Genomic DNA, 26,043 nt, shown 5'->3' on the forward strand with positions numbered 1-26,043 from the left:
AAAACATTGTGTGAAAATAAGGTTTTTTGACTCGAAATCAAAAGAAAAATTTCAGAAAAGTCCAAACAACGTTGATTGGATATTAATTTCGTATCTTTAGAGACGAAGAAAGTTTTTAATATTTGAACGAACAGGGTCCAAGTGACCCGTACAATAGAGCAATCATTGATTCCGACGAGTCGACGGTGATCATGGGCGCCCAGGAAGAGGACACTAAGTCCAGCACCTTGGGTGGGGTGCTACCGGTGGTGGAAGTAGCGTCCTTAATGGAGAAAGCGAAATTTTACACGTCCCTCTGCCTGGGCACCACAGCCATCCTTGCTGTCTTCGCCTTCCTTTTTCTAATACCTTTCGTTGTGGAACCGGCAATTTCCACGATTTTGGCCGATTTTTCTCCTCACGCTGTCGCCTGTGTCGTCACTGATCATGTTTACGCCGAGGGACTAAAAAATTGCTCTTGGGCGAGCTGTAGAGAAGGTAAATTTTGAGTTTTCCTAACACTGTAAGTTTGATATTCTATTTCAGTTAATTCTTCTCGGTTCTAACATATAAAACGCGTAATACTATATTATTATTAATTAGGAAAATATGAAAATTTTCTTTGTTATGTACAGCTTTTAAAAGCATTTATACTTATTAAGCATGAATCAATTGGAATGAAATGTTGAATGTTGCTTGAATCGCAAAAAATTAAACGTATACTCCTTTTTTCTATTCTCTGTGAAGAATTACATCCTGTGAATAATCATTTATTAATTTATAAATAATTTTAAGAAGCTTTCTCTAATAATAATGATTGATGTGAATTCTAAATTTGAGAAATTCGTATACATTTAATAGTATTTATGTAATAAAAATTTGCATAGATATATTAATAGATTTTTCTCGATTGTAGGTTGTACTAGCGCCGCGCTTCGTTGTCATCAGATCAGGGTGAATTATACAAGATTAACGTTCGAGGAATTCGTGGCAAAACCTTTGGGTTCCATTTCCTGGGATGTCTCGGATACGAAATTCTTCGTAAACACGGAAGGCTGCGGTTATCCACCCAGGGTGAACTGTTCCGATTTTGCTAAGAAATACGGATATTCGAACATGGGAAAGATATTCCCCTGCTATTACAGCAGAACACACCCAGAGACTGTCGTTGCAAGGTATAATTACAGTATCATATTCGTGATAAATACGCTAGCGAAAGCACGAAACGTGTCATGCTTTCAGCATATCGACATTAATGCGGCAAATACTACTTTATCATTATGATTTTCAATACATTTAAATTCTCGTATCTGTATGAAACTATATTCTACTGAAATTTTTCTGTGTTAATACGCTCACGCAAATCAACTTTGTTTGTTAGAAATATCACAGTCCGTGTTTTTCTACATCAAAAGAATTGGAAATATTCTTCTCTGGTTGTGAAATTGCAAATGATTCTATAATTAGGCTATGTTACGAGACCTTGTTTCGTACTATATAGAATTATTGTCGACCTACTTTCTTTTAACCGGGTCATTGAAGTGAAAACTTCTGTAACTATGGTATTACAAGTTAATAAAAGCAATTTCTGTTAGGTTCGTGTAAGCGTATTAGATAGAAGCACTCAATAAATAGGCCAATAAACCATGATGGTTTTTTACTCTTCGTATAGTGATAAACAATCAAAATTATTAATCTCATACGATCGAGTTTAGTCCAGAGAAGATATTTGATGAGAGATTAGTGAACGATGCATATATTGTTTTCTACATACTGAAAAATTAGTACAAACTAATAAGAATGATATAATTTACTTTTAATAAAAATGAAGCGATATGTGAAAGAATAGAAATAAATAAATTTTTCTGTCTTCTCCGATTAATAGGGTAATAAAAATCAGTAGAGTGATACTATGAATATATTTCTAGGTACTCTTGGGATGAAAATCTGAGGCATCTGGTGCTAGCGTTGGTGGTGCCTACAGTTCTTTTTGGAGTATCCCTCGGTGTATTATGTTATTGGTACTGTCCACCGATGGGCAAGAGCTGCGGAGGGCCAGGTCGTAACCTGATTGACAAGTACGCGAGGAAGGAAGAGTAAGTAACGTGTATGTATGCAGTGCCCAGTGAGGCTAGAAGAACCTATATACCTTATTTACATTCTAGAATTGCTTCAAGGAATTAATGTCTTTTTTCCATAAAATATTCTAAAATAATATTTTATCAAAGAATCTTAAAGCTCAAAAGCTATTACCTACGTTGCTAGATTTTAAACGAAAAATATTTGTTCATCGCTAAATTCTAAATAAAAGATTCTATTTTAAATCGACTTCTCGAAAAATTTACTTTATCCACTTGTATCACCGTCTAGTAAACCTACGATACAGTAAAAATAACAGAAACAGAAAGAAATACAATACCAAATTCAATTCAACGTGGAACCATAAAGAATTAGTATATCAATTACTTTGTTCGAACTAAAAATACAATAACTCCTCGAAGCAATATTGCTGCATTATATTTTGACAAAGAGACCCTGCTGTATTTTCTATCACAAGTTTTCTGTTGCATTCGTACAGTATCCTGGGAGAGGACGAGTTTGAAGAGGACGAGGAAGAATACTGACTACTACCAAGGGCTCACCCCCCTGCGCGGGAGTGACGCCGAAGGAATTACTGAAAATCCCCCAGCGTACTTTACGCTCTAAATGTAAGCGATCGTTCAAAAGCAATAGCAACGTTAAGGAAATTCCAGCAACAGACATAGAATACAATTCATTCTCGTAACTCGCGTCAGCTCGTCTGACCCAGTTTCGACTTTTACTACTTACGATCGATCTTAACTTGTTGCAAAACATTGCACTTGCGCTTAATCGATTGCTTTCATTAAAGAAAATTGGTAACCACGCTAAATTTGCTATTTAAATCTCGCCTATGGACCATTCTCAATTCTTACACGGTCTAATCAAATTATTTCCCTTTCTAACTTGCAATAAATCAAAATTAATGTTATACACCCTTATTGCGAGCAAAATGATTCCTTTCTAAAGACTTTCCCGTGATAAAGTGTAGTACAAACCGAAATTAATCTAAGATCGTTCTGTTCGACCATATTGTGGGATCGTACATCGAAAGTACTATCGTATTTTCCCCCTATGGGGAAAGTGTCTGCCCTTTACGAATTAATATCCGAGATGTTTGCGATATTTTTACACCGAGTTACCGTGGAACCAAACAGAAACGATCAATGACACAAACGATCGTGCTACTATTATTCGACGTATAATCGCGATGTTTTTTCGATATCACACGTAATTACTTTGCGAAATTTTTATATACAAACGCAATAAACTCCAATGGGGGAGAAAGGAAATTGTTCATGAATTTTTAGAGGTAAAGTAAGTTTGGTTAATCGACGGGAGAACTGTCTCGATCATCTACCAGTATTCCGAACGAGATTCAGAGATACGATGTGACATGGTGCGCCTTCCTACAACGTGATAACTTTGAACGTAAGGAACAAAATATTCAAGTGGCACATTTTACCGCAGCATTCGTTCGTAATAGGATAAATGAAATGTGCTTGTGTACGTATTTGTAAGTCATGTTTCCCCAGACTCGGGTAAGATGACGTTTGAAACGATAAATAAGAAGATAATGTAAAAAGGAAAAGAGAGGAATGAAATATTTTTCGAAGCAGCATAGTATCTGTATCGATTTGACATTTGATGTTGCTTTGAATATTTTAAAATCACAATTGAACGAAATTTGGAGAGTTTATTATGTGAAATATCATTTTACCCAGATCTGCCTGTATCTGAGCCGATGATCGAAGAAAATAAGGAAGTGAAGGTTTGTACGTCGCGGAAAAGGAACAGACGATTCGTCAAACATTTCAATAAAAAAAGAAAAAATCAAAATTCTGCGCAGGCTCGTATCACGCGAGCGTACGTTTCAGTACGATCATTTCAGTATTTCTACTTGGTATGTTTCAAACCGATAATTATATTCGGCGATGGAAGTTAACAGTGAGATAAAGAGGAGGGAAAAGAATATTTTCGACTTGAAGATTATATCAAAATAAAAACGAGAACCGTAGTGCTTTCGCGTGTGATCGCAAGATTAGAATGACGAATCTACACGGTTATTTTTGCAATAAGAGCGAAGGAAAAACTCGTAATTAAAATTCTAATTTTCGAAGTGAATGAAACGTAAGAAATACAGAAGAGGCAGTAACGCGATCGTCTCCAGGATCTGTCTTCGCACCAAAGGATAAAACTCGTAGTTTAAGTTTAGCCCGTAAGATAAGTCTGTGAATATAATCGATTACCGTAACGAGATCGATACAATGATTGTTACAAATTTTTTACGCGGACGCAAGTCGCGTCGTGGTATAGTTAGGACAAACAAACGTATTTGCATAAAGCGCAGGTGCACGCATGCACGTATCGCGCGCAGTAGTTTATAGCTGTAGATATCGGTTTTTCAGTTCAGTTTTCCAAAAGGGACAAGCGATATGCGTTCCATAAGCTGCGAAACAACGTGACCTGCCGAGCCAATAACTTAGTGAACTCATTAGCAATAATTCTCAATTTATATGTAAAAGAATTTTGAAACGCTTAATCAATTTATTTGCCGTACAGTGAATTTTATAAAATGTGAACTTAATCTTAGAAACCAGATGCCTAGCGCACTTTAATGAAAAGAAATTGCATAAAAGCTGTAAGCAAAATTACTATACAAAATGAGTACAAAATAATTTTTTTACGGAAAGATGTATAGTCAGCATTAAAAAATAATTTAACATAGACATCACTACAAATTCAACATTTCTAAGATCTTATTCATATTTTATGAGAAAACTTGTACAAAATAGCTCTGCAAATAATTCATCTTAGATATTTACCAAAATTTGATATTATTAGGCTAATGACCACTGTCGATATATTCAGTGGAATTATTTATATATTATTTGTACAGTACTTACTAATTATATATCAATTATATATTAATTATATAAAATTATATATAACGATATCTTACGTTAAATCGTTAGCTTTATATGGGTGGAATAGCAACGAGGTACGCAGTTGTTTCGAAGCGTACGGAAACTACATCGCGAACCTGTACATCTAGAATGGTTGTGAATCCTTACTTGGCCTTACTCTAGGCATCCAGCAAGTTGGCACGATTCGCCTCGAATGAGATGCGAATTCCAACGGAGCCTGCGTTTCGGCACTCATTCCCCACTCGAAGCTTGCTAATCGATTTCCGTTCTGTGCGTGCCAGCGATTGATCGATAGATCGCAAGCGCGCCTTCTAAAATTAAACGGACGAAATCTTCTCTCTTGCACTTTTTTGTGGTCACGTGAAACTTTTGCTCAAAGACGCTCAACTCACGGGACGATGAGGTCGATTAAAGATAGTATTAATCGGTGCAAAAAAGAAAGAAAATTTGAAAAATATGGACATTTTTGAATGAAATTTGAGACACTAATTAGTAGACTGCGGATGTTTATACATATTTTAGAAATTGAAATGTGCGACGATATGAAAATTGTGAACAGATATATGTTTAGATTGCGCTTCTTCATCAAAACGATGTTTTTGGTTCTATTTCTTCAGTAATCAGTTTTTTAATTAGATTCTACGTTTCAATTCTGTCTCTTTATTAAAAACTTCTGTTTAAGTTCTATCCATCTTATGAAAGGATTTGCATAAACATCCGCATAGAAAACTAACGCGATATGAGTTAAAATTTTGCAATGATAGAACATCGAAAATTCTGTAAGTCGAACTATTGAATGATTGTCGTCTCTCTTAGATGGACACATGAGAAAAGATTATTTAACTTTGATCGAAGTAAATGTTTCCTAACCACGAGAAATTTCGATCATCGAATCATGATTACAAATACATTTATAATGCATTGTGCTTGATCAACATACACGCGAGTATCAAGTATCGTTTCGAAAAATTCAAGCACAAATTCGTGGACTTCTTCGTCCATGGGAAAAAGTGCTCATTCAACTTCGAGCACTTCCATATCTCTCATATCAGATCGGTTTAGTGCCAATTCGTTAGTCGATTAGAATCTCGCGAAAGACCATCGAGTTAAACGTATTTAGAATCATCGGTCGCGGGAGAAGACGTCGATACAATTAGATAGATTATACGAAATTCTTAGGAGATCGAGATATTTACGAAAAAGTGATAATCGAAAACAAGATAGTGTCATTGGTAAACAGCTAGAATAAATATTAACCAGTGGTTGAAATTAATCAATGAAATGAAAAGAGATGAAACGAAAATTCCATAGACGGTTACAGATTAGAAAGCAGCGATTAATTGTAAAGTATCTATTTCTATCGATACTTATGTATAATACGCTCTATCGCATGTTACTTGATTCTAACGTACCTGCACTTAATATAGTTAAGCTGTTACATCGATTTTCTTCCTATATTCTATTTCACTCTGTCTCTTCGTTTCTTTCCCTCCCTTTCTCGATAAAAATTTCTTCTAGCCTGTAGAAATACCTCGATCAGTATTCCTTCGCCTCCTCTCTTTCCTATTCTTCTCCTAACCTATTAATATCCTTCTTTCCAATTGATGATATAAAAAATACAAAAACAGGGAGAATGCTCTACGAACTTCCTGGTTCTATACTCGAGAATTTTAGACCTCATCGAAGAAAACATTATTGTTCACCGCTTCGTGCGTATCATTATAAAGTCCTAAATACATTGTACATAATATATTATATATAACATACTCGTTTTCTGCGATACTAACGGACTATTGTAAATAAAAGATTGTACGATTTCGTTTGAAATATACAGAAACACGTTTTCTGTTAAATGTATTTTTCTTTACAACATCCAGTACAATTTTTTTCATAGAATTTAAATTTTCTCTTTCTTACTAAATTTCCATTTTAATTTTCGTGAATGAATGAATTTCTTTTATTGATAAAATATTTTAACAAATCACAATCACGGAAGATTAATGAATATTTTGCCATAAAATACCTCCGCGTAGACGAAATGTCTTTTCGATATGAAACGATGTACTCTGTATTCGAGTTTCATTTATTTGCGATTTTATTTGCGATTTTATTTGCGACTATACTTTATGTAACGATAGCAATCCTTTGAAAAGCTTTTAAGCTCCAGTATGTATATCGCGCTTAATCCTTACTAAGCGCTCGAAAATATTGAATCATTGTAACAAAATGTTGAATTAACGAGAAGTTTATTTTTTTATAACAGAACTACTAAATAAACGCAAACTTTAATAATACGAAAAGTAATTACGATGTGCATCACAGTTTTCCAATAATATAAAATTTACGCGCGATTTTTATGTTTTCGGCCTTCTTTTCTAATCTTTTTTAATACTACAGTTTAATCAAGCGTTATACAAGGAAGTTTGCTTAACAAGATTCAATATGTTTACATCAGCATGATGCCTCTTAAAGCTCCCAGATCGTTCATCAAACATTTGTGCTGCATTAAACTATTCAAACTGTGGTAAGACTATTATGCTTGCTAGTGGGAAAATTTTCGGATTGTTTAATACATTATGTAATTACATCAAAGAGCGAGAAACTTACTAAGAAGAGGGAACTACAGGTACACAAAACAATGGAATTCTGCAATTATTCGAGATCCTATGATTCTGAAATGGAAATTATATATGTATGTTGTTATTAAGTCGTATAAAACTGTTACGAATATCATATACATATACGATGGAACAGAATTGATCAAGATGGTCAAAAGTTCGTAATTGGATACGTTTCTGTTTTCTAATTGGAGAATATTCCGACTTTTGTTAGTAGAAAATATTATCTATATATTAATAATAAATCATTATTAACAAGTACAAGGAATTTCTTCACGTAACATAATAGTTTAAAGGCTAAAATTAAACCTGCCAACTCAATACCTTAAAATAATGTACCTGATAATAAGATCTGTAATGTGACGATCGTGAAAATTAGCAACAGGTTAATTTAAGATATGAATATTAAATCACGTATAAACAGATTAAGAAGTTTCTAAGAGAAGCTTTTCAAATTGGAACCTCAACGTTTTTAACAACTGCATGATCAAAACAATGTTCTGCAATACTGATAAGATATGGGAGTTATGAGTATAGTAAAATAAATCATGATATACATTACACACCAAGTAACCACTATATATACCTATGAATAAATATAAAGCGACAATACCGAAACGTAGATTTAATAAACGAAAAGTTTAACGAACAGTCACTTGCAATCTACCAAAAACGCAACAGCACTATCCTCCCCACAGAACGTTCAAAAACTGTTTAATCAACCAAACGTAATATCCAACAAACCATGAGTCAGCATGAAAGAAGCGGAGGTCAGCATTGACTTGTCCCTCACTAATTAATCAGCTTTTGCAGGGGAAGTCGTAAACGCGTATTCGCATTCGAGGGCAAAACAGTCGTAGGTAGTTTCGAGGCACGTTGGGAAGATTCGAGCGCCTCGGGCGCTCTGTCAGCCGCTCTCGTAATATAAAGGAACACCGGCTAGGCCCCATAAACGCAGAGCCGTGACGGTGCTTCAAGGCGCAAGCTCGGTATGGGAGAGCTTGCGAGCCATATACTCGACGACCAGCCTTGTTTTCAAATAGTCGTCTAGATTGCGTGGGTACCTCGCGGTCGTTCGACGCAGTATAAACTGGAGGAGATTTCTTGTTCTCCTCGCCGATGTCAACGCACCGTGGGAAGCAATGACATCGAGAAAGATGGATGGAAATGAAAACTCGAGCAGCTCGCGTCGTTATTGACCGGTCTTTTTATCGCGACCGTTTCGAAATCACATCGACCAGACCTTTCGCCGCAAGCGAATCTCGCTTCTATCGATACATATCGAGGATCCCTGCGATATCGCCGTGTGTGATTGCGTTCCAGAACTCTGTAAAACTAGAGTGAATTTTTTTCGGTGAATCTCGTTGAGTCTCGTGCATTCCAATCGAAATTTTTGTCTATGCATCTGCCACGATTTCAAGATCTCAGGTAAAACTTAAATATTTTATAAATCATGTTTGATGTTGGTTGATTCATGTTTGATCGAAATCATTGTAATTTAAATTGTTCTGAAAGTTTTATGTTTAAAAAAGTTATATTAGAGAGAATTGAGTATAACTGACTTTTTAAAGTGAGAAAGGAAGTGATATTTAGCAAGTTGTACGTGATCGAAGATATTTGACATTTAGTGCAAGTCTCGATAGACTTGAAGGTAGAAGATGTGTTCATACAACGTTGTTTGGAGGATGTGTCGCTATGCATAGAAGTTTTGTAATAGTCAAAGTTGATACAATGGAAATCGCGTACGTATTTCGTAGCAAGGATTTAAAGTTTCGCGTTACTCCCGCGATCTTCATTTGAACTATAATATTAGAACTATACCCTCAACTTAAGATTTTATCGTTGATTTATGTCGATCATCTTCAGCCAAGTAAACGCTCTTGCGTCAAAAGAACGTAATTCTCAAACGCTTAAGAATTGCAAATCAGATATTAACTAATTAATAACAATTATTTAATAACAAACTCACTTAAACCTATCTTTTATTATTTTAGAAAATGGAACATTTTGGAATTAGTTAAATCATCATTATTAAACATTTACATTTATATTTGGAATTTTTCTTTGATTGAAAGTTATTTCTCAAATTCCGAGATCCAAAGTAAAACATTTCTGAATTAGTTATATCATCGTTGTTAGATATTTATATCTAGAATTTTTCAAATCTCAGGATCCAATATACTACTTCCAGAAAATTTTTTAAATACCACCGTTGCGTTAGATCGTCGATAACGCACTATATCTAGCATAGCAAATATATCATGGTATTCGTATGCTAACATCGATTCGTCTACTCCTTGAATTCTCTTTGATGTCAACTTAACCATCGTTGAATAGTCTTGTCGTGAGAACTTTCAAGATACCCTACAACGGACCTGTTTATTCAAGCTTGAAAGTTTCCCAGAATCGATATGTATTATTTTCCAATGGTCGTTAAGCGATCGTCTCTTACGCAATAATGGAATTACGAGTATCTAATTGCACGTCATCCGGTGGAGTGCACCTGTTTACACTAGCGATACACATAACGAAGTTAAAACCCGGTAATTGCTTTAACTGCATTAAGCTTGGTACGCGAATAGCATGAAGCAAAAAGGGCGATGGGAAAAATCTAGGGAAAGAGACTAAAACTATCAGAGTTGAAGATAAAAAGTGATCGATAATTGTTTACGACCGTTCCAGAAGTATAATCTTAGTATAGAACGTATACATTCGTCAAAAGTCAAATTGTTTTATTCGACGTTATGGAATTTATAAAATAAAATTTCTTTTTTACTACTATGTTCTACTTCACGAATTCATAAATACTTCTCGTTAAAATCTATTAATCATTTAACGACGCACTTTTAACCTTCCTTTCCGTGAATCGACTCGATAATTTCCAAGACTTCTTGGATATTACGAGGATTCGCAGGAACGATGAGTCGAAAATCGATTTTCTGAAAGGCTACCAGACCATCGCGATATGATTCCTTAACGAGAGACCGCGTGTGAGGCTAAATGCCTAGAAGAGAGCTTCCAACAGAGTGAATCGATAGAAAGTTTCCGACGTTTGTATCTGTTCTAGAAAAGCGATTCGAAACTCCGTGAACTTTCCCTTTTCAATGGGGTATTTCACAGTCGAGCGGACTTGAATTTCGTGGCGATTTTAACTCGAGCAACGATTGGTCGAATGAATGGTATTCGCGGTTTGAGTCATTATTTGCTCGCATGTCAGTCTTGGGACCTTATGTAAAATCAACCACTTTACATAACCAGAAAATCAATGTTCCGCGCGACCTTTCATACTTCTGGTGATATCTTTATCAAGGTCAAATTTTTTGTATTTCGTATTTTGTGCTTTCGAACGCTGGATCGATCGGTCTATTTAGGAACCTGATATTTGAGAGAAGGTAAATAGTTTCGAATACATATGTCTGACTCGGTTACGTAGAATTCTTGCCAGCGCGCCGGGAACTCTAGGATCGATGAAACGCGGCCCGTATTCTCGAGAAGAATGTTTGAACTCGACCGGTGAGCTATCGAGACACCTGTTGTGAAGCGGACTCAAGTCTGGAAAATTCAAAAGCTGAGGCAACTTCCTTCGAGAAAATTTCATGGCCGTCGGGATCGTAAATTAAATTATATTCTTAAAATGTTCTCCGCCGTTTGTTTTCACATGGAAGTAACAAAACCGATCGGTGCAAATAACTACCTCGGTTCCTCGATCTACGGGGAATAAAAATCGATGACGCTAATAAGTCAATATTTCAGTAAATTGTAATAAAACTCTTTTCAATGTTGCAATAGAGAAACTCGGCGAGAAAAATAGTACAAGTGTGCTTAGCGAAAATAAAATCTTTTTAAATAAAAAACGTGCCTTTAAGCATGATGATATACCGTCTATGTGATTAATTTATCGGCAAAATAGATAGTATTCATAGAATTGCATCAATTTTATAAACCATAGAAAACCCTTAGAACATTTTTAACTCGTCTTTTCGACTTTTACTATTTTTGTGACAAAAGTGTGATGTAAGTACAGAGTAAACATAAGATCCCCTTTAATTAGAGGTTCTTGTTCTATATATCTTCTATAAAGTCTACAATTTAACGTTCTTTTCTTTATACGTCACTCACCGCCTACTCACCATCTCATTCATACACCGCAATATAAATCTATTTATTAGTACGTATAGTAATCGAAAGCGTACAATTTTGTCTTATTAAAGTTTTACTTCATTCACAGCTTTTTCAAATTAAAGATTCTGTCACTCCTATCGCTTTAATTCTCAATTCAGAAGCGTCTATTCCTCAATCTCCAATCTATTCATATCTTTTGTGCAGAAATTCGTATCAATCAACGATCGATCGAATAATTGTTCGATCTTTTCTACTAAAATTTAACTTCATCATCCGTCTTCTTTTAAAAGAGTTTGCCACTTCATCTTCCTCACTATTCCTTCCAACCCTTCAACCATAAATTTCAAGTAAAATAAAATGCTACAGAAGACTAAAAAATTTTATCATTCGTGTCACTTTACTTTTGATACATCGATTATAAATAGCGGAATAAAATTCGTTACAAAATTCTATTCATCAAATGTCAATCTATTTATTCATCGTCACAGAAAGATTCGAATAAATAAAAGTCACGCTAACCGATCGCGTTTCTTTTCCAGAAAACTAGTATAAACAGGCGTTCTTCAAAGCTTCGCGAACATTGCTTGCCTCGGTGAACTGTGATAAAACATGTGCCGATGACAAATAGAGTTTCTTTCTATCGAGAAACGATTTGTGCCGAGCGAGCCGAGAAATCGTCCGGCTTAAAGCGGATCCGAGCTTGATGAGAAGAGACTTTAGGTTAATCCGTTCAGAAATTACTGTTGGAGCACGGTTTCACGAAGGAAAAGAAGATCTGATTGGCTGCTCGCGATGGGTCGGAAGCACAAACGTCGCCTGATACCGGAACAGGATCGCAGGATATGCGGAAGTATCTGTTTCTGTCAGTTCACCATTGTCATCAGCTGCGTGGCATTGGTTTATCTGAGCGTGGCAATCTATATACCGTCCCACAGGTAAACGACAAGGCTGCATCGATTAATTGACCAAGGTCGGTAGTAATTAAGTTACGACTCCGCCGGCCTTAATTTCCTAGAGGAGATCTATAACTTGCACTCTATGACCCCAACTTTAACCCTCTATACCAGGAATGTTGTTTATGAGAAAAAACATTACTATTCATTACAGCCTTTTTATTTCAAATTAGAAATAATGAATTGGTAATTGTCATAAATAGATTGCTTGTATCTCTTTACAAAATAATTTATCCATTAATTTTACTAATATTTATAAAATTGTCGAGTAAAAAATTGCGGATTTAAAAATTTTACTTATACTATTGCTTTAATTTTGCAAAAGGAACAGAGATAAGTAGGAAATGAAGATTGAAAGAACGTATATGTACAATACAATTGTAAATTACATGGCAATATATATAATTTTACATTTGTCCTACGCGGAAAATTAGAAATCACTAAGCATTCAATCAATAACCATCAGAATGTCTGGATATTTATGAGTTATAGAGTGTATGTAGCAAAGGTCAGTGTAATTTGGAAGAATAATCTGTTACGCAATAATACGGTAGCAAATATAATGATTCCATCTACACAATAGTGTAGACACTGATGTAGACTCAATTCGAGGAACATCAATAAGTGTATGATCTTTGGAACTCTATAGGTTAAAGGTCAAATCTTAAATCGCGTAAGATTTCTTAGAATATTTTCGGTTGTTATGAACTATAGATCATATAGACGTCCTATTTTTCTTTTTCTTCTCTTTTTTGATCTAGTTACTTGTATCTGCTTTTGACGTTTGTTCGCATTTTAAAAATATCTTTCAATCACTTGTAATTTTATAAACGAGAGCGATCGATAATAATGCTATATCAACAAATTCATCGGCTTTTGTACTCGGTATATCGTATCACATCATGCAAAAACCAAACCACTCGCAGCAAAATATTAACGAACGCGACGCAATTAATTTCTAGAGCCTTTCACGCTGGGATTGATCCGGATCCAGTCATGTGCCAAACCATTAATACCACCTTAGCCAATAATTGCGGCTGGGCAAGTTGCGGGGAGTGGTGCTTGACGAGAACCACAGGATTTTGTCCTCAGATCCACGCAACAGTAAGAAGGAACGGAACCGACATCGTTTTCGAAAACTGCACTAATTTCAGCAGCATATCCTGTCCACAGGTTCGTTACTTATATTTTAATATTCGATGAATCCAAATTTAATCCATTAAGGGCGAAGCATTGAAACAATATCTGAAAATCACGTATTCACGTACTCACGTACTGAAAGACACGAATAAAGTAACTTATATATTGTTTTGCTAAAGTATAAAAATGTATTGCCCTAATAGACATTCTATAGAAATTTACTATACAAATTGGAGACACAAAGAATATTTTTATTTATGTTTTAGAGAAAGATGTTATGATCATGGTCTCAACGCTATAAAATTGTAAAACCTGGATAAGAAAAGAAATAGTAACGAAAAAGATATTCTTATTAAAAAAAAGTTCTTAACATTCTTCTTTATAATTACAATGTGATAAAGTAGAATTTAATAATATAAATGGACTGAAAAAAAAAAAAGAAATGTCACGTTAACATAGCGTTAGCTCTTCATGGATCACTGTATTTTATAGCACTGGTTGACGTAATAAATATTTATAATTGTTTTCCCACTTTCGTTATATAAAAAATGGAAAAAGGTTTCTGTATCATATAGAATGATTCTATATCTCCCACAAAATTTAATAAAACATAAAAAAGCCGTTGTATGTTTTATGTAAATTTTTATAAAATTTTTGTTTTTGTTTTTTAATTTTCTTGAGATAAATTTATTTCATTATTTTTCATGCAAAAAGATCTTCATATTCCATAAAACAGAAAAATTTTAATCATATTCGACAAGAAACTGATGATAGATTTAAACTCTGCAGAATAAGCAAGCAAGGGAAATAAGATCGTATATATCCGGACACGTTTTACGACCGGCTCACATGCTCCTGTAATTCGCATCATATCACAAATTACTTGCCGTAAGAATTGTGCAGATAAGAACTTCATATGCAGTTGAAAAATTATTAACAATTCCATCCAGTTGAGCTTTGCAATTAGATATTTCTATAGCCACTTTTATTTAGCTTTACGAAGAACATGCATACATATGTTTTTTACAATATACTTAAATCTTCTATGCACGATAAATTTTATAAGATCGAGTAGATATCGTGAAACAATTCATGAACAGCGCTTTAAATCCGCGATAACTTAAATTCATGTAAAATTGAGTTACTGAAACACGTTCTATATTCCTTAGGACGTAAAAAGCGCATAAGGTAAATCTACATGCGCAAGCATCGTCAAACGTTTCCCAATTTTTCACGTCAATATTAGTTTTCCCGCACGATCATCCATGTAGCCACGTATAATAATATCCAGAATACTTCTCCTAGAGGTATAACGTTCCGAACAGGCAAATGACTTTCTGTGACAGGTTGCATGCTGTTCCACTCCTGAAGGAGATGCAACGCGGAATAAATTGATCTGAGTAACTTTAAAACTACGCGTCCTGCGGGATCGTGCGGAAGAATAAGTTTCATGGATTAGAGGGAAATTGTTAAGTGATAAGCAGAATAGATTTCACCATGAACAACAATTTTCCATTATCTTGATCGCCAAGAATCGATGCTTCGCATTTCTTATTGAAAATGATACTCTCGATCCTCTCGCCAGATGTTTCTTCAACGTCACATTCTTCTTTTCTATCTCTTTGCATTGATTATTTCGCTCGTGATAATTATGAGATAATAATTACTTTATCTCTCATGCCGAACACAACACGATTCCGGTCCTGTTTTGTTCGTCATTCCATAGATAAACCAGAAATGATTAAATTGCAGACGACAAAACTGGCGCCATCGTGATTGCCCGCGAAGATCGCCATTATCAGTGGCTCGACTTCTAGAATTTTATTTCCTGCCTTTTCAACTTCAAAGTCGATTTCGCATCAGCACCACTTGGCGCTTATTGTTCAACCAATCGATTTAATATCCTATACGTAATGTACAATGATTTATGGATGAACATTCGAAAATATTATTTCTCAGAATTTTTATGCTTCCCGGTCAGGAAAAATCGATAGCTCTTCAAAGGCGAGCCACGTTTTTAATTAATCCGACTAGAACTAGCTCAATGAACATTGCTTTAACCAAATTAAATGAGAAAAATCCGATTACATCGGCGAAAGGCTCCGAGATACAGAAAGAGAGCGTTTTAACGCAACTCTCGCGCTATTTTACGATCGGAACTTCCGTTAATAAAATCGAAACCCAGCTAGCCATTTAAAAAAGTTGTTTCCTAAAAAGATCATTCTAGCGAATAAAAGCATAAAAAGAGAAAATATGGCATAGAGCGTAAATGACAGATGAAATTGTTATGCTGATTTGAAAGTCAATTTACTTAAAATTCTTGGTCGTGTACATGTGAAATGTATCGCATCGCTCGTTTTTCTGGCGGAAGTTTTTCGACAAAACCAAGGTCTCATACCAGCGAGGCATAAACGATATTACCGAGTTATGCTAATGTAATGAACATAGCCCGCCGGCCGGTTACTTCGATGCGCTAACCTCGTTACCTGCTACGTAACGCTTTCGATCGGGTTCGTCGTCTTGAATTACTTTCTAATGGCGTGTTCTACTCGCCTGCCACACCTTTTATCGATCATTTTAGCCTCACGCATCGTGATTTAAAATAGACCGTTTCAGAAGTTTGTTTCATTATTTTTGAAAATATAAAAAATGAAAATAAAATTTAGTTTTTCATTAGTTTGTAATTATTTTGTTATATAAAATGATAGTAGATATTTTAGTCGAATGTTGCATTAAAAGGGAGTAAAAGTAATAAAGATTTGCTCCGTTTTCTGTTTTTACACAAATGTAGCTTTTTGCGTATGAAAAAGTTTGTCTCATTTATCGAACAGCTTGTTTCGAGCATGACAAAAGGTAATGAAACTAATCTAGAACCGGACGTCAATCATACCGAATTTCTATCCACGGGGAACGCACGTCAGACGGTGGAATATAAACGACTCTCAAGGGAACTGCTGTGAAAATAGAGAGAAATGGGTTGTGTGAATTTTATATTTTTAAAACGAACCAATCGTCTTTTCCAAAGTTTGATGTGACGACAAGCTAACTAATCGATGATACCAAATCCGCCAATACCTCAGGTGAATCGACGAACAATTTCTATATTGCAACTTTAAACAAATTATTAAGTTGAATGTAGTTTTCTCTGAGAATTGAAATCAACAGAAAGAGAGCATTCCTTAAATTTCATTTAGTATTAATTATTAGAGATGTCGAATATTATGGAGTACAATTATAAAAACTACAATAGGGTTATAACTTTATTATTTAATATGCTTTATTACGCTTTATTAAAATGTTCACATAACACATCTCTCTTATTGAAGAGAATTGAAAGAATTTCATCAGTCTAGAACTGATAATTTCCATACATTAGATAAAATTATATGAAAATTATTCTACTTAAATATACTTAAATATATTTTTCAAAAAAACCTACATATGCTCAAAACCTCAACATTTTTTATCATCATTATGCATCAACCTAACAAATCAAAATCTATCAATGTAATCTACTCTCTTCTTTTTCTTTCTACTCAAATAATTCTACTTAAATATACGCGGTTCTTCAAAAAACCTACATATGTTTAGAATCTCAACATTTTTTTACCTAGGCATTAACCTGACAAATCAAAATCTATCTATCAGTGTAATCTACTTTCTTCTTTTTCTTTCTACTCGAATTATTCTAATTATTGAAATCGAAGCATTCTCCTGTTCCAGGTGAACATGGCATCTCTAAAAAAATACAACTGCAACAATGGCAGCGAGTGTAGCGTACTTTCGGGGGTGTTCAACTGCAGCCTTGGCCACTGTGTCAACATAAGTGAGCTGATGTTGTGTCATCATAAGGCTGACGGCATTGTTGTGGACAGCGAGAAGGACAATATGAAGCTGAATGGCTTCTTCAGCTGTCAGAACTCGAGATGCACGAAAATCAAAAACCGCTTCAATTGTGATCGTTATTGCCCGAATATCGCCACGTCAGACGTAAACGTGTTCCTCATGCAGGACGACGACGTCATCACTGCGAAATGCGAACGCGGCCTAGCCCTTAACAAAGCAACTGGAAATCTGCTTGGTGTCAGATTAACTACGCCTGAAGAATTTTGGGACAATCGAAATGGAAGTATCGTTGCTAGCTGTTTGGTAGTGAACAAAGAAGCCAACGAAGTACGGTAAATATTTATCAACCATTATTATTCACTATTAGTTAAACGATGGAAGTTGAAACTTTTATTCCCAATAAAAATAGAAGTTGTTGTGCTTTGTAAAATACAGTAATAATATTTTTCTTTCACTTGGTTATTTCGAAGTAAAAGTATTTTATAATTGGTTCTCCCTTTTGTGAAAAATATCGTATAGCAACAGTGAAACAGTTTTGAGAATGAACGAGTTTCATATCCCAAAAATAATCATTTATGTGGCAAGATTATTGAAATAACAATTAAACTAAATTATTATCGTTAAATATATTTCGACTGATATCTTCCGCCATGATCTTATTAGCTTGCTCTGATGTACAGATTAATAATAAATGGCTACTAGACTACTAGACTTACGAACAAATTTTAAAACGTGATAATGTTACTTTTCGGTATCTTTGCTAATATTTTATCAATTTTTATACTTATATATTTACTATTTCAACATATTTATATAAGAAACTTTCTTTCTCATATAAAAAACCTGGATGAAGTTATTCAACAGAACAGTGTAAACCAAATCATAATGAAAAGTTGAATTAAATTTAAATCGTTCCTCAGATAAACTATATAGATATGAAAAAGCTGTAATGAATGAATAACTTTGAGGTCAAGTAACAATGAATCAAACTGTTGCATACCCTTGTGCCACTCGTTTAGTCGATACTCTTTAGTGACGTCATTCCGTGACAACTAAGATCTCGAATGCAAATCCGAGGGGAGATTCGTGTAACGGCTTCAAATTAATTCCAATAAATTCGAGAACTGTCTGGTGACGTAATTAAGACGTCAGAAAGCAAACAGTCGCGTATATATATTGTGTCTTCAGATCAATTCGATATCTGAGTACATCCATCCCTAATAAATTATTTTTAATTGAATAAATCATTCATTTCCAATTCTATTTAATTATCAATTTTAAAGAAATATTATGTACATCTACGTTATTTCACATGATTTATTTAATTTCAAAATATAATTTTAGAAATTAGTTGTATTCGAGACGAAATGTATATTACTGATGTTTATGTATTTATAAGAAGTTTAAGTGTGAAAAAATGAATATGCGAAAATATATAAAGTATATAACGTAAAGCATTTGGATTTCGATCGAGTGTTTACATGAACATACTGCCTGATATGTGGTCAAAAAAATAAACCAGGGTTATAGAGAATGGTGACTATTTTCGTTATTTATTTGTTTTACTACGTGATCTATAGATACTCGTAATAATAAAATACGTGTAAATATTACATTTTTTTTTAATGCATCGAATTAATATCTAAATTCTTGATTACATTCCGATCAATGCCTTCCTGAGTGTAAACGGTCCGAGCCTTTCGTTCTTCTGTATTTCGGCCGCGTGCATTTTGTTCCTTTTAGTGCCAACGATTCGTGAGTTTTCGGAAAGAAGAATCTCGACGTAACAGGAGAAATTACACAATAGACTAACGAAAAGCTGTCTGTCGCGATATTTCTCGGTGATCGCAAACCCACACGATAAAGCGGCACTTTGCCAAGTCAATATTCGATTCAATCGGCTCTTAGAACGATCTTGGAAACCTTCTATGGAAATTCTTTGGTCGCGAAGCTCGTACAAACATGTTTGCTACCGTGAATTATGCTACAATTCATATTCTTAGAACTGTACATGCAGATAATCGCGTCATATTCACGCCTCAATTTGCATCAATAGGACTGGTTGCCGCTTTCCGGAATTATCTTATACAAATCCGTAAATATGAAATTTCCGACCAAATTAGTGCCGTTCGAAGACCTATGTTTCTGAAAGGTCTTAAACCTTAAATCTTAAGGTTCTGATGCACAGTGGCTCATCGGAATATTTGAACAACTATAAAGACTTGTTATGAATATATTATGAGTGTTACACGAAAAATTCTGAAATTTCATTAGCATTACAATGAAACGTTGATGAAATTTAAAAATATTTCATATGACAGGCATAATATACATATACTATATAAGAGTTTTCTATGGTATATGTTCAAATACTTTCATGAGTCACTTTAAGTACGTAACTGTACTTTTGCATTTCCGTATCATTTACTTATCATGGACACGTGCAGTTTCCATATATTCTAGTTCTTTGGCTCTAGAAGACGCCGATAAGGGTATTTCCATGGCAACCATTGATCCTGCGGCTCTACCCACCGATTCATTCCCTATCTTTCCAGTTTTTCTGGCTCGTGTGTTTTGTCCCCGTTTCTTTTATTTCGATACTTCATCTGTACTCTTATCTTATTTCTACGAACGCCCACATTAAGGGCGCCGGGCCAAAACGATCGACGTTTATAAGAACCAGAGAACAATGAGACAAAATTTTTACACCGAATCACCGAATAAAAACAGTCGTTCCGAAAGATGTGTAGTCAAGCATTCGCGGTCGGAGTAAGTGAAATCTCTTTCGAAATGTGTTTACGAAGGAACGATTCAACGAGGAAAATAAGACAACTTGGATAGACTATTCCACTTTGTCAACAATTTGTTTTCTGAGTGAAACATGTAAAAATTATTATATACGTGTAAAGATTATTCTATTCAAAATGACATGAGATTTAGAGATACAGAGTATATAACAAATAGATAATATGATTCGAAAAGAGGTGAATTTGTAGAGAATATAGATTCTTGTACAAAACGTGGAACGTTATTTGTTCACACGAAGCTTCGATTTCGAATAAGTCGATATTAAAGATTTGTCGATTACAGATGAGCTTACACGTGATCTCGCTTGTACTTACACATATATGTATATTAGTAAATATCAGTACGGAATGGTCTATATTGTTCTTTCAGATCATCACGTTAGATAGCAAAAACTTTGTGAATGTAGAACTCTTTTCTGAATGTAGAAGTTATTTCAAATGTCTCTACCAACATTATTCTGCCCTGTGTATTACGTTTTTATACGCATTCTTCCCCAACTTATTCCAACATGAAACTCTGTGTCAAAAAATGTTAAGAATGTTTTCGAGCAATTTATTATCAAGCTTATACTTTTTAATTTACTAAAAGAAATTTATTAGGAAACTTTCCATCTTAAAAGAGGAAGTATTTTTTCCACATTTTCTGAAGTGGAAACACAATGGGAAAAATACGTGACGACATTTTAGAACGTCGTTTTGTAAGTCAGGTTTTGGCACCTTTTCCGCAGGACGCAGGATTGCGTGAATGGCACCTTATTAAAGGAGATCCCAGTACCTGAGCCGAGTATCAATTTTACGAGCTTTCTGAATATATATGAAAAGAGCTTACAATACCCTGTGGATCCTACGAATGTCTACGTGCCGGCACAACGATCGCTGACAATTTACAATAGTTCCCGCCTTTATATCAACTTCGAAGGTTGTGTCAACACTCTGAAAGGAGAATGTAAAGATTTTCTCGCTACTCATGGCCGGGATGGCGACAATCAGACGGCACAAAGTCGATACCCCTGTTACTACAATAAGGTATGCTATTTTCTGGAATATCTTATTTTCTTTAAACATTACCTTTTTCAATTTTCTTTTGTGAAATCATTTTTCTTTAAAAAAGAAAAAAATATTGTGCCTTTACACGACTTTCTTAAACACATTCCATTTCATAAGTCTTCACTTAGCAATGCTTTTAAGAACCTGTTGCTTCAAACTAATGTTTCTGCATGACATTTACTTCTCTAAAACCAAGAAAGAAATTATATAAGAAACATATAAAGAACGATTCTATAGAAAATTTTCTCAATTTTACAGTAGTATCCCTGTTATTAAAGTAAAGAATGAGTTTTCCTGCCACCATGAAATCTTTTCTAATGTAAATATTCCGAGTGAAAGCTTCGTAAAGCTTTGAAACAAAGGCTCATGGTGTATAGAAGATTAATTTCATTAGAAAAACACACCAGTGCTTTCAACACCGCCTAATCAACTTTTCAATTGAATCGAACCATTCACCGGCTGGTATGTTTTAATACGCTCAAACTTTGATAGAATCGGCATCAAGCGAAATGAAACTTTTGACTGAAGTGGAAAATTGCATTAAGTAACATTGGACAAGAATTACTGTGAATTTTCTTACAATTAAACTTTTCAAGTATAGATTAACAGGGAAAATGTACCGTTACGTCCTTTGAACATTTCTACGAGTATCTATGGGAATACAAATATTATTGCTTTGTTTTGTTCAATGCAAGACGTAAGGTTTAATGAATGACTCGAGTGGAACTGCATCCTAAACAGCGCAAACTATTTTTATAATTCTTCTTTTTTTATTTCTACAAAAGAGAATACGTTACCGTTGCACTCGTTATTCGGTTTCCTTTAATTGGATCTTCAACGAAATTATTTTGTAGCAGAGAGTTTCGCGCAGCTCTCAACGATCGGATCCCTCGTCTTCCACTTTCACGAATTAAATTACAGAGTCCAACGAAGCCCGATGCATTTAATTATTCCTTTTTTCCCGGCATACTTCCGCACTATGGTTCAAGTAAGCTTCGAGTTATATCCATTTTTAATAGAGAAGCGTGAACCTCTGTTTCGCGCATATTTCGCTATTACTAATCTCGCAATTGTTGATTTATTTTAACGTATTTTGAAACTAGTAATATAGAATAAATCACTGAACATGATGTTTGAGATTATACGAATATCCTAAAAATGTGATGTTTAATTAATGAAGATAATTGAAACATGGTAATGTGAATGTTAATTCAAAATTAATATCAATCACTGTCTTATTTGGAATAAAATTCTCTTTGTAATTAATGGTATTTTGCTATACTGCTGTCCTTTTAATAAAGTTTTCTTTAAGATCGTAAAAAACTATTTCGAAATTTTCGAGAATATAAAATTTAATAACATTACGAAACTCCTGGAATTTAATTAACTATTTCGGTATCCTTAAAAAATAAACTTTTACAAGATTTATGAAAAACAATATGTTCAGTTTAATTAAACTTTATTCCGAGAATAATGTTTTTCTTTGAGGAAGAAATAAGGAAATAGGTCAAACATAAAAAAGTCAAGCCTACAGAGAGAAAATCGTATGAGGAAGCTGTTTTATTTTTCATCAAACATTGGTATTGGTAATTTAAATCCTAAATTTTTTAAGAACCAGCCTTCTTCTATCTTCTATCTTCTTCTTCTATTTGCCTTTGCCTTTGCATTGTCAAAACGTCATTTCAATGCTTTTTACACCCTTTCAATAAAGGGATATGAAAAATACATCAAAGAAATCGTAAACTACCGTTTTATTACGTAGCTGTATTTCAGTATACAGAAGAAATTTATAGATATGTATCACATACATACATATGTGTAGCAATCACATATTATACGTTTGATGTTTCCCTTCAACATAGGATAATTAGAGAGTAAATATCGCCTGGGACGATTTATCACTAACAACAAGTGTATGCTTCTATACATCAATTAACATTTGATTAAAAGTTTATGTAATCATTTTATGTAACTAATTACTATTTATGCTACTTATATATTTAATTTACAAATAACTATATGTATATTTAGAAACTTTCATTGCAAAAATGTAGAATAGAGTTGGAAATCAATTTTAACGCCAAGTAAGATTATAGCTATATAGATTAAAAATAATTCTTAAGTATGATATCCAATGCGTGGCAAGATAGAATAACACGAGATTTTATGGATCTTCCATATAATATATATGTATCGTACAATCTCTTTCCCTATTCTACAGTTTATTTCAGTCAGTCCACGAAAACTTCACAGACATTCCCAAGATACGTTCGGTCACGTCCACCTAAAGCCTTGGATCTCTACGCTCGCTCCTTTCACCCTAATCCCAAGCACTCAATACTTCCACTTATCCCTAGCACTCAAAACTCAGTTAGTTACGATAAACATTCATACAAATCTCGCATTACTACAAATATTTTTAGGAATACATTGAGCTACAAATAGTCGGAACACCGCATTAGATTTAAACTTTACATGCTTCAAGCTAGAACTATACCTCAGCAAATACAAGTAGAAAAGATTCCAATCTTCATTCGATATATCATTTCCACGTTTCAAACTGAAAAGTCATAATCGAAGCAGATCGTGGGCACGTTATTTCACATTTATTCCCAACGACGAGCAATCAACAATTACGTAACGTGCCTACTTCCGATATTTCCCGCGCGGCTTCTAACGCCATTTGTTACAGAACAACTCGTTATTAGTCGTGGCACGTTTTGACCTAAATAAGACACGGACGGAATTGCTGATCGCCATCATCGTACCATCGGGCTTATTCGTCATCAGCCTGACGACGCTCGTTATCATAACGCGATCGGTGCAGGTGGGCGACGATGCGAAGATGCGTTGCCGTTACTGCGTCGACAAGCAGGAGGTCGAGGGCGAGGACGAAGGACTCGTAGAGGCCGCCACACCCTCCTCGTCCCAAGGTCAGGTAAACGAGAACGAGATCAAAACTATGGCGCTTTAGCAGTTTAAGCCATCCGGGACGAGTACCGTGCTCCGTTACGAGAGAGTGCCATTGATCGACACTGACGAAGCCGAGGACTCATTTTGAACAAAAGGGCAGCGTTATATTTTCATTAAAAATTTATTAGCAGTGAATTTAATGAATGTCATGAAGGTAATGTGTTTCAACCTCGAAGTCAAATATATGGTATCTCGTGCATTTTACGATTCGAATTAACAAGAAATCTTGTGAAATCGGTGTAATGCGATGATAAAAGTGAGAGCAATTACAGAATTTGCCCTTAAGTAATCTGATGAACGTTACTTACGGCGATAAAAATAAATTATATTGTTCACCAAGCGAACATTGTCATTTTTGAAACGAATAAAAAGTGTGTACGTGTATTCCTTTGTGTGAAATTGATTGGCAGTACTAAGAAAGATGTTAAACGTAGAAGCATTGAACGTAAATTGTTCTTTGATCATGCAAACGCTTCAGCTGTATCGCACTGTTTACAAAGTCGATTAAACGCTTTCCGCAAACGATCATCAATTCGATTAATCGTTATATACTCTTGTAAAAAGTATAAAACGGTAAACGAAGGAATAGACGATCGACGACCGAGGGGTTCGTGTTTCATACGGCTTGTGTATCATGTGTTTCTGATCGAGTATGGCTGTAAAAAAATGGAGGGAGGAGGGGGGTGATGCTCGTGGATTTATTTGTAATTAATAACATTTTTAAAGACCTAAAAAAAAAGACTGATTTCCTTTTTTTGCTGAAATATCATCGTTTTCATCTAGCAGATATTACTACCAATGAAGACGAATAAATTACTTAGTGTTGTTGAGTTCGATTGGAATATAGGTAATGAACGAATTGGTGAATCCAATTGCAATATACAACACGCGTTCTCTTCGTGCACTTTCCGTAAGAGCGCACAATAAAATGTGTTCGAACAGAATGTTTTATTGTTTTCAATATTATTCGGTCCTTGTTGAAATTTCATCGTTCGTTCGATATAATGGGAAAACCGGAAGAAATGCTTGGTACAGCACAAATCAACGGGTAATAAATTCGTAACTTGTTGAATGTATAATAAAATGTTAACAGCCATAATACCGATACCTTTTTCATGATTAAAAAGGTTAAATATTAATGTTTCTAAGAAAACAAAAATTTCTTGTATTAATAATAAATTAAAGTAAATACGACATAAATTAAACTAAATAATAATTTTTAATTAATAATGATAAATGATATGAAATACGATAGATACATTAAAGCAAATATTGCTAATTTTTATTCTTGCCTTAACTGCAGAAATTTACGCTTTCTTACTTTCGGATTTTTGTAAAATTATTGGCCGCAAATGTGTCCAAACAAAAGCTTGCGATTAGGATGGATCTTACATCGTCTTCCAAGTGGAAACAAAAAATGAAGGTACGAGGAAAGTAGGAGGTTTAAAAGTCACCCACATTAGTGGCCAAATTAATTAAATAATCATTTAATCGTATATTTGTATACATTCTACGGATATTTTACATTATCATCGATGTCTTGAATAATTTG

The 26,043-nt window shown here is 34.5% G+C and overlaps 3 protein-coding genes across 6 annotated transcripts in view; 2 read left to right on the forward strand and 1 right to left on the reverse strand.

Moving 5' to 3' along the window:
• LOC122567026 (cilia- and flagella-associated protein 298) overlaps positions 1 to 26,043 on the reverse strand; it is a 104,916-nt gene that overhangs the window by 62,346 nt on the left and 16,527 nt on the right. The gene's annotated exons all lie outside the window — the stretch shown is intronic.
• LOC122567047 (protein tipE) lies at positions 184 to 6,838 on the forward strand. Of its 2 annotated transcripts, none has more exons than XM_043725140.1 (4): positions 184 to 477; positions 896 to 1,154; positions 1,908 to 2,086; positions 2,558 to 6,838. In XM_043725140.1, exons 1-3 carry the CDS (start codon positions 192 to 194, stop codon positions 2,077 to 2,079), a joined length of 717 nt encoding a protein of 238 aa, XP_043581075.1. In that variant the 5' UTR covers positions 184 to 191; the 3' UTR covers positions 2,080 to 2,086; positions 2,558 to 6,838. The 2 variants fall into 2 exon arrangements, with proteins under 2 accessions (XP_043581075.1, XP_043581065.1); XM_043725130.1 differs by having other exon boundaries at positions 1,908 to 2,075.
• Positions 8,473 to 24,875, forward strand: LOC122567004. Of its 3 annotated transcripts, none has more exons than XM_043725053.1 (6): positions 8,473 to 9,031; positions 12,265 to 12,660; positions 13,641 to 13,851; positions 17,542 to 17,996; positions 21,200 to 21,497; positions 24,211 to 24,875. In XM_043725053.1, exons 2-6 carry the CDS (start codon positions 12,518 to 12,520, stop codon positions 24,490 to 24,492), a joined length of 1,389 nt encoding a protein of 462 aa, XP_043580988.1. In that variant the 5' UTR covers positions 8,473 to 9,031; positions 12,265 to 12,517; the 3' UTR covers positions 24,493 to 24,875. The 3 variants fall into 3 exon arrangements, with proteins under 3 accessions (XP_043580988.1, XP_043580997.1, XP_043581006.1); XM_043725062.1 differs by having other exon boundaries at positions 24,346 to 24,875; XM_043725071.1 differs by lacking the exon at positions 8,473 to 9,031 and having other exon boundaries at positions 12,523 to 12,695.

The sequence above is a fragment of the Bombus pyrosoma genome, linkage group LG1 (genome assembly GCF_014825855.1).
Source record: "Bombus pyrosoma isolate SC7728 linkage group LG1, ASM1482585v1, whole genome shotgun sequence".
NCBI classification, from domain to species: Eukaryota; Metazoa; Arthropoda; class Insecta; order Hymenoptera; family Apidae; genus Bombus; species Bombus pyrosoma.

What these genes read in the sequence shown, in the direction of transcription:
- LOC122567047 (XM_043725130.1), top strand. Translation starts at nt 192, where the DNA reads ATGGGCGCCCAGGAAGAGGACACTAAGTCCAGCACCTTGGGTGGGGTG. An exon ending in TTGGGCGAGCTGTAGAGAAG is followed by an intron (nt 478 to 895) that starts GTAAATTTTGAG and finishes TCTCGATTGTAG; the next exon opens with GTTGTACTAGCGCCGCGCTT. An exon ending in AAGTACGCGAGGAAGGAAGA is followed by an intron (nt 2,076 to 2,557) that starts GTAAGTAACGTG and finishes GCATTCGTACAG; the next exon opens with TATCCTGGGAGAGGACGAGT.
- LOC122567004 (XM_043725053.1), top strand. Translation starts at nt 12,518, where the DNA reads ATGGGTCGGAAGCACAAACGTCGCCTGATACCGGAACAGGATCGCAGG. An exon ending in AAAGAAGCCAACGAAGTACG is followed by an intron (nt 17,997 to 21,199) that starts GTAAATATTTAT and finishes CCTTTTCCGCAG; the next exon opens with GACGCAGGATTGCGTGAATG. An exon ending in ACCCCTGTTACTACAATAAG is followed by an intron (nt 21,498 to 24,210) that starts GTATGCTATTTT and finishes CATTTGTTACAG; the next exon opens with AACAACTCGTTATTAGTCGT.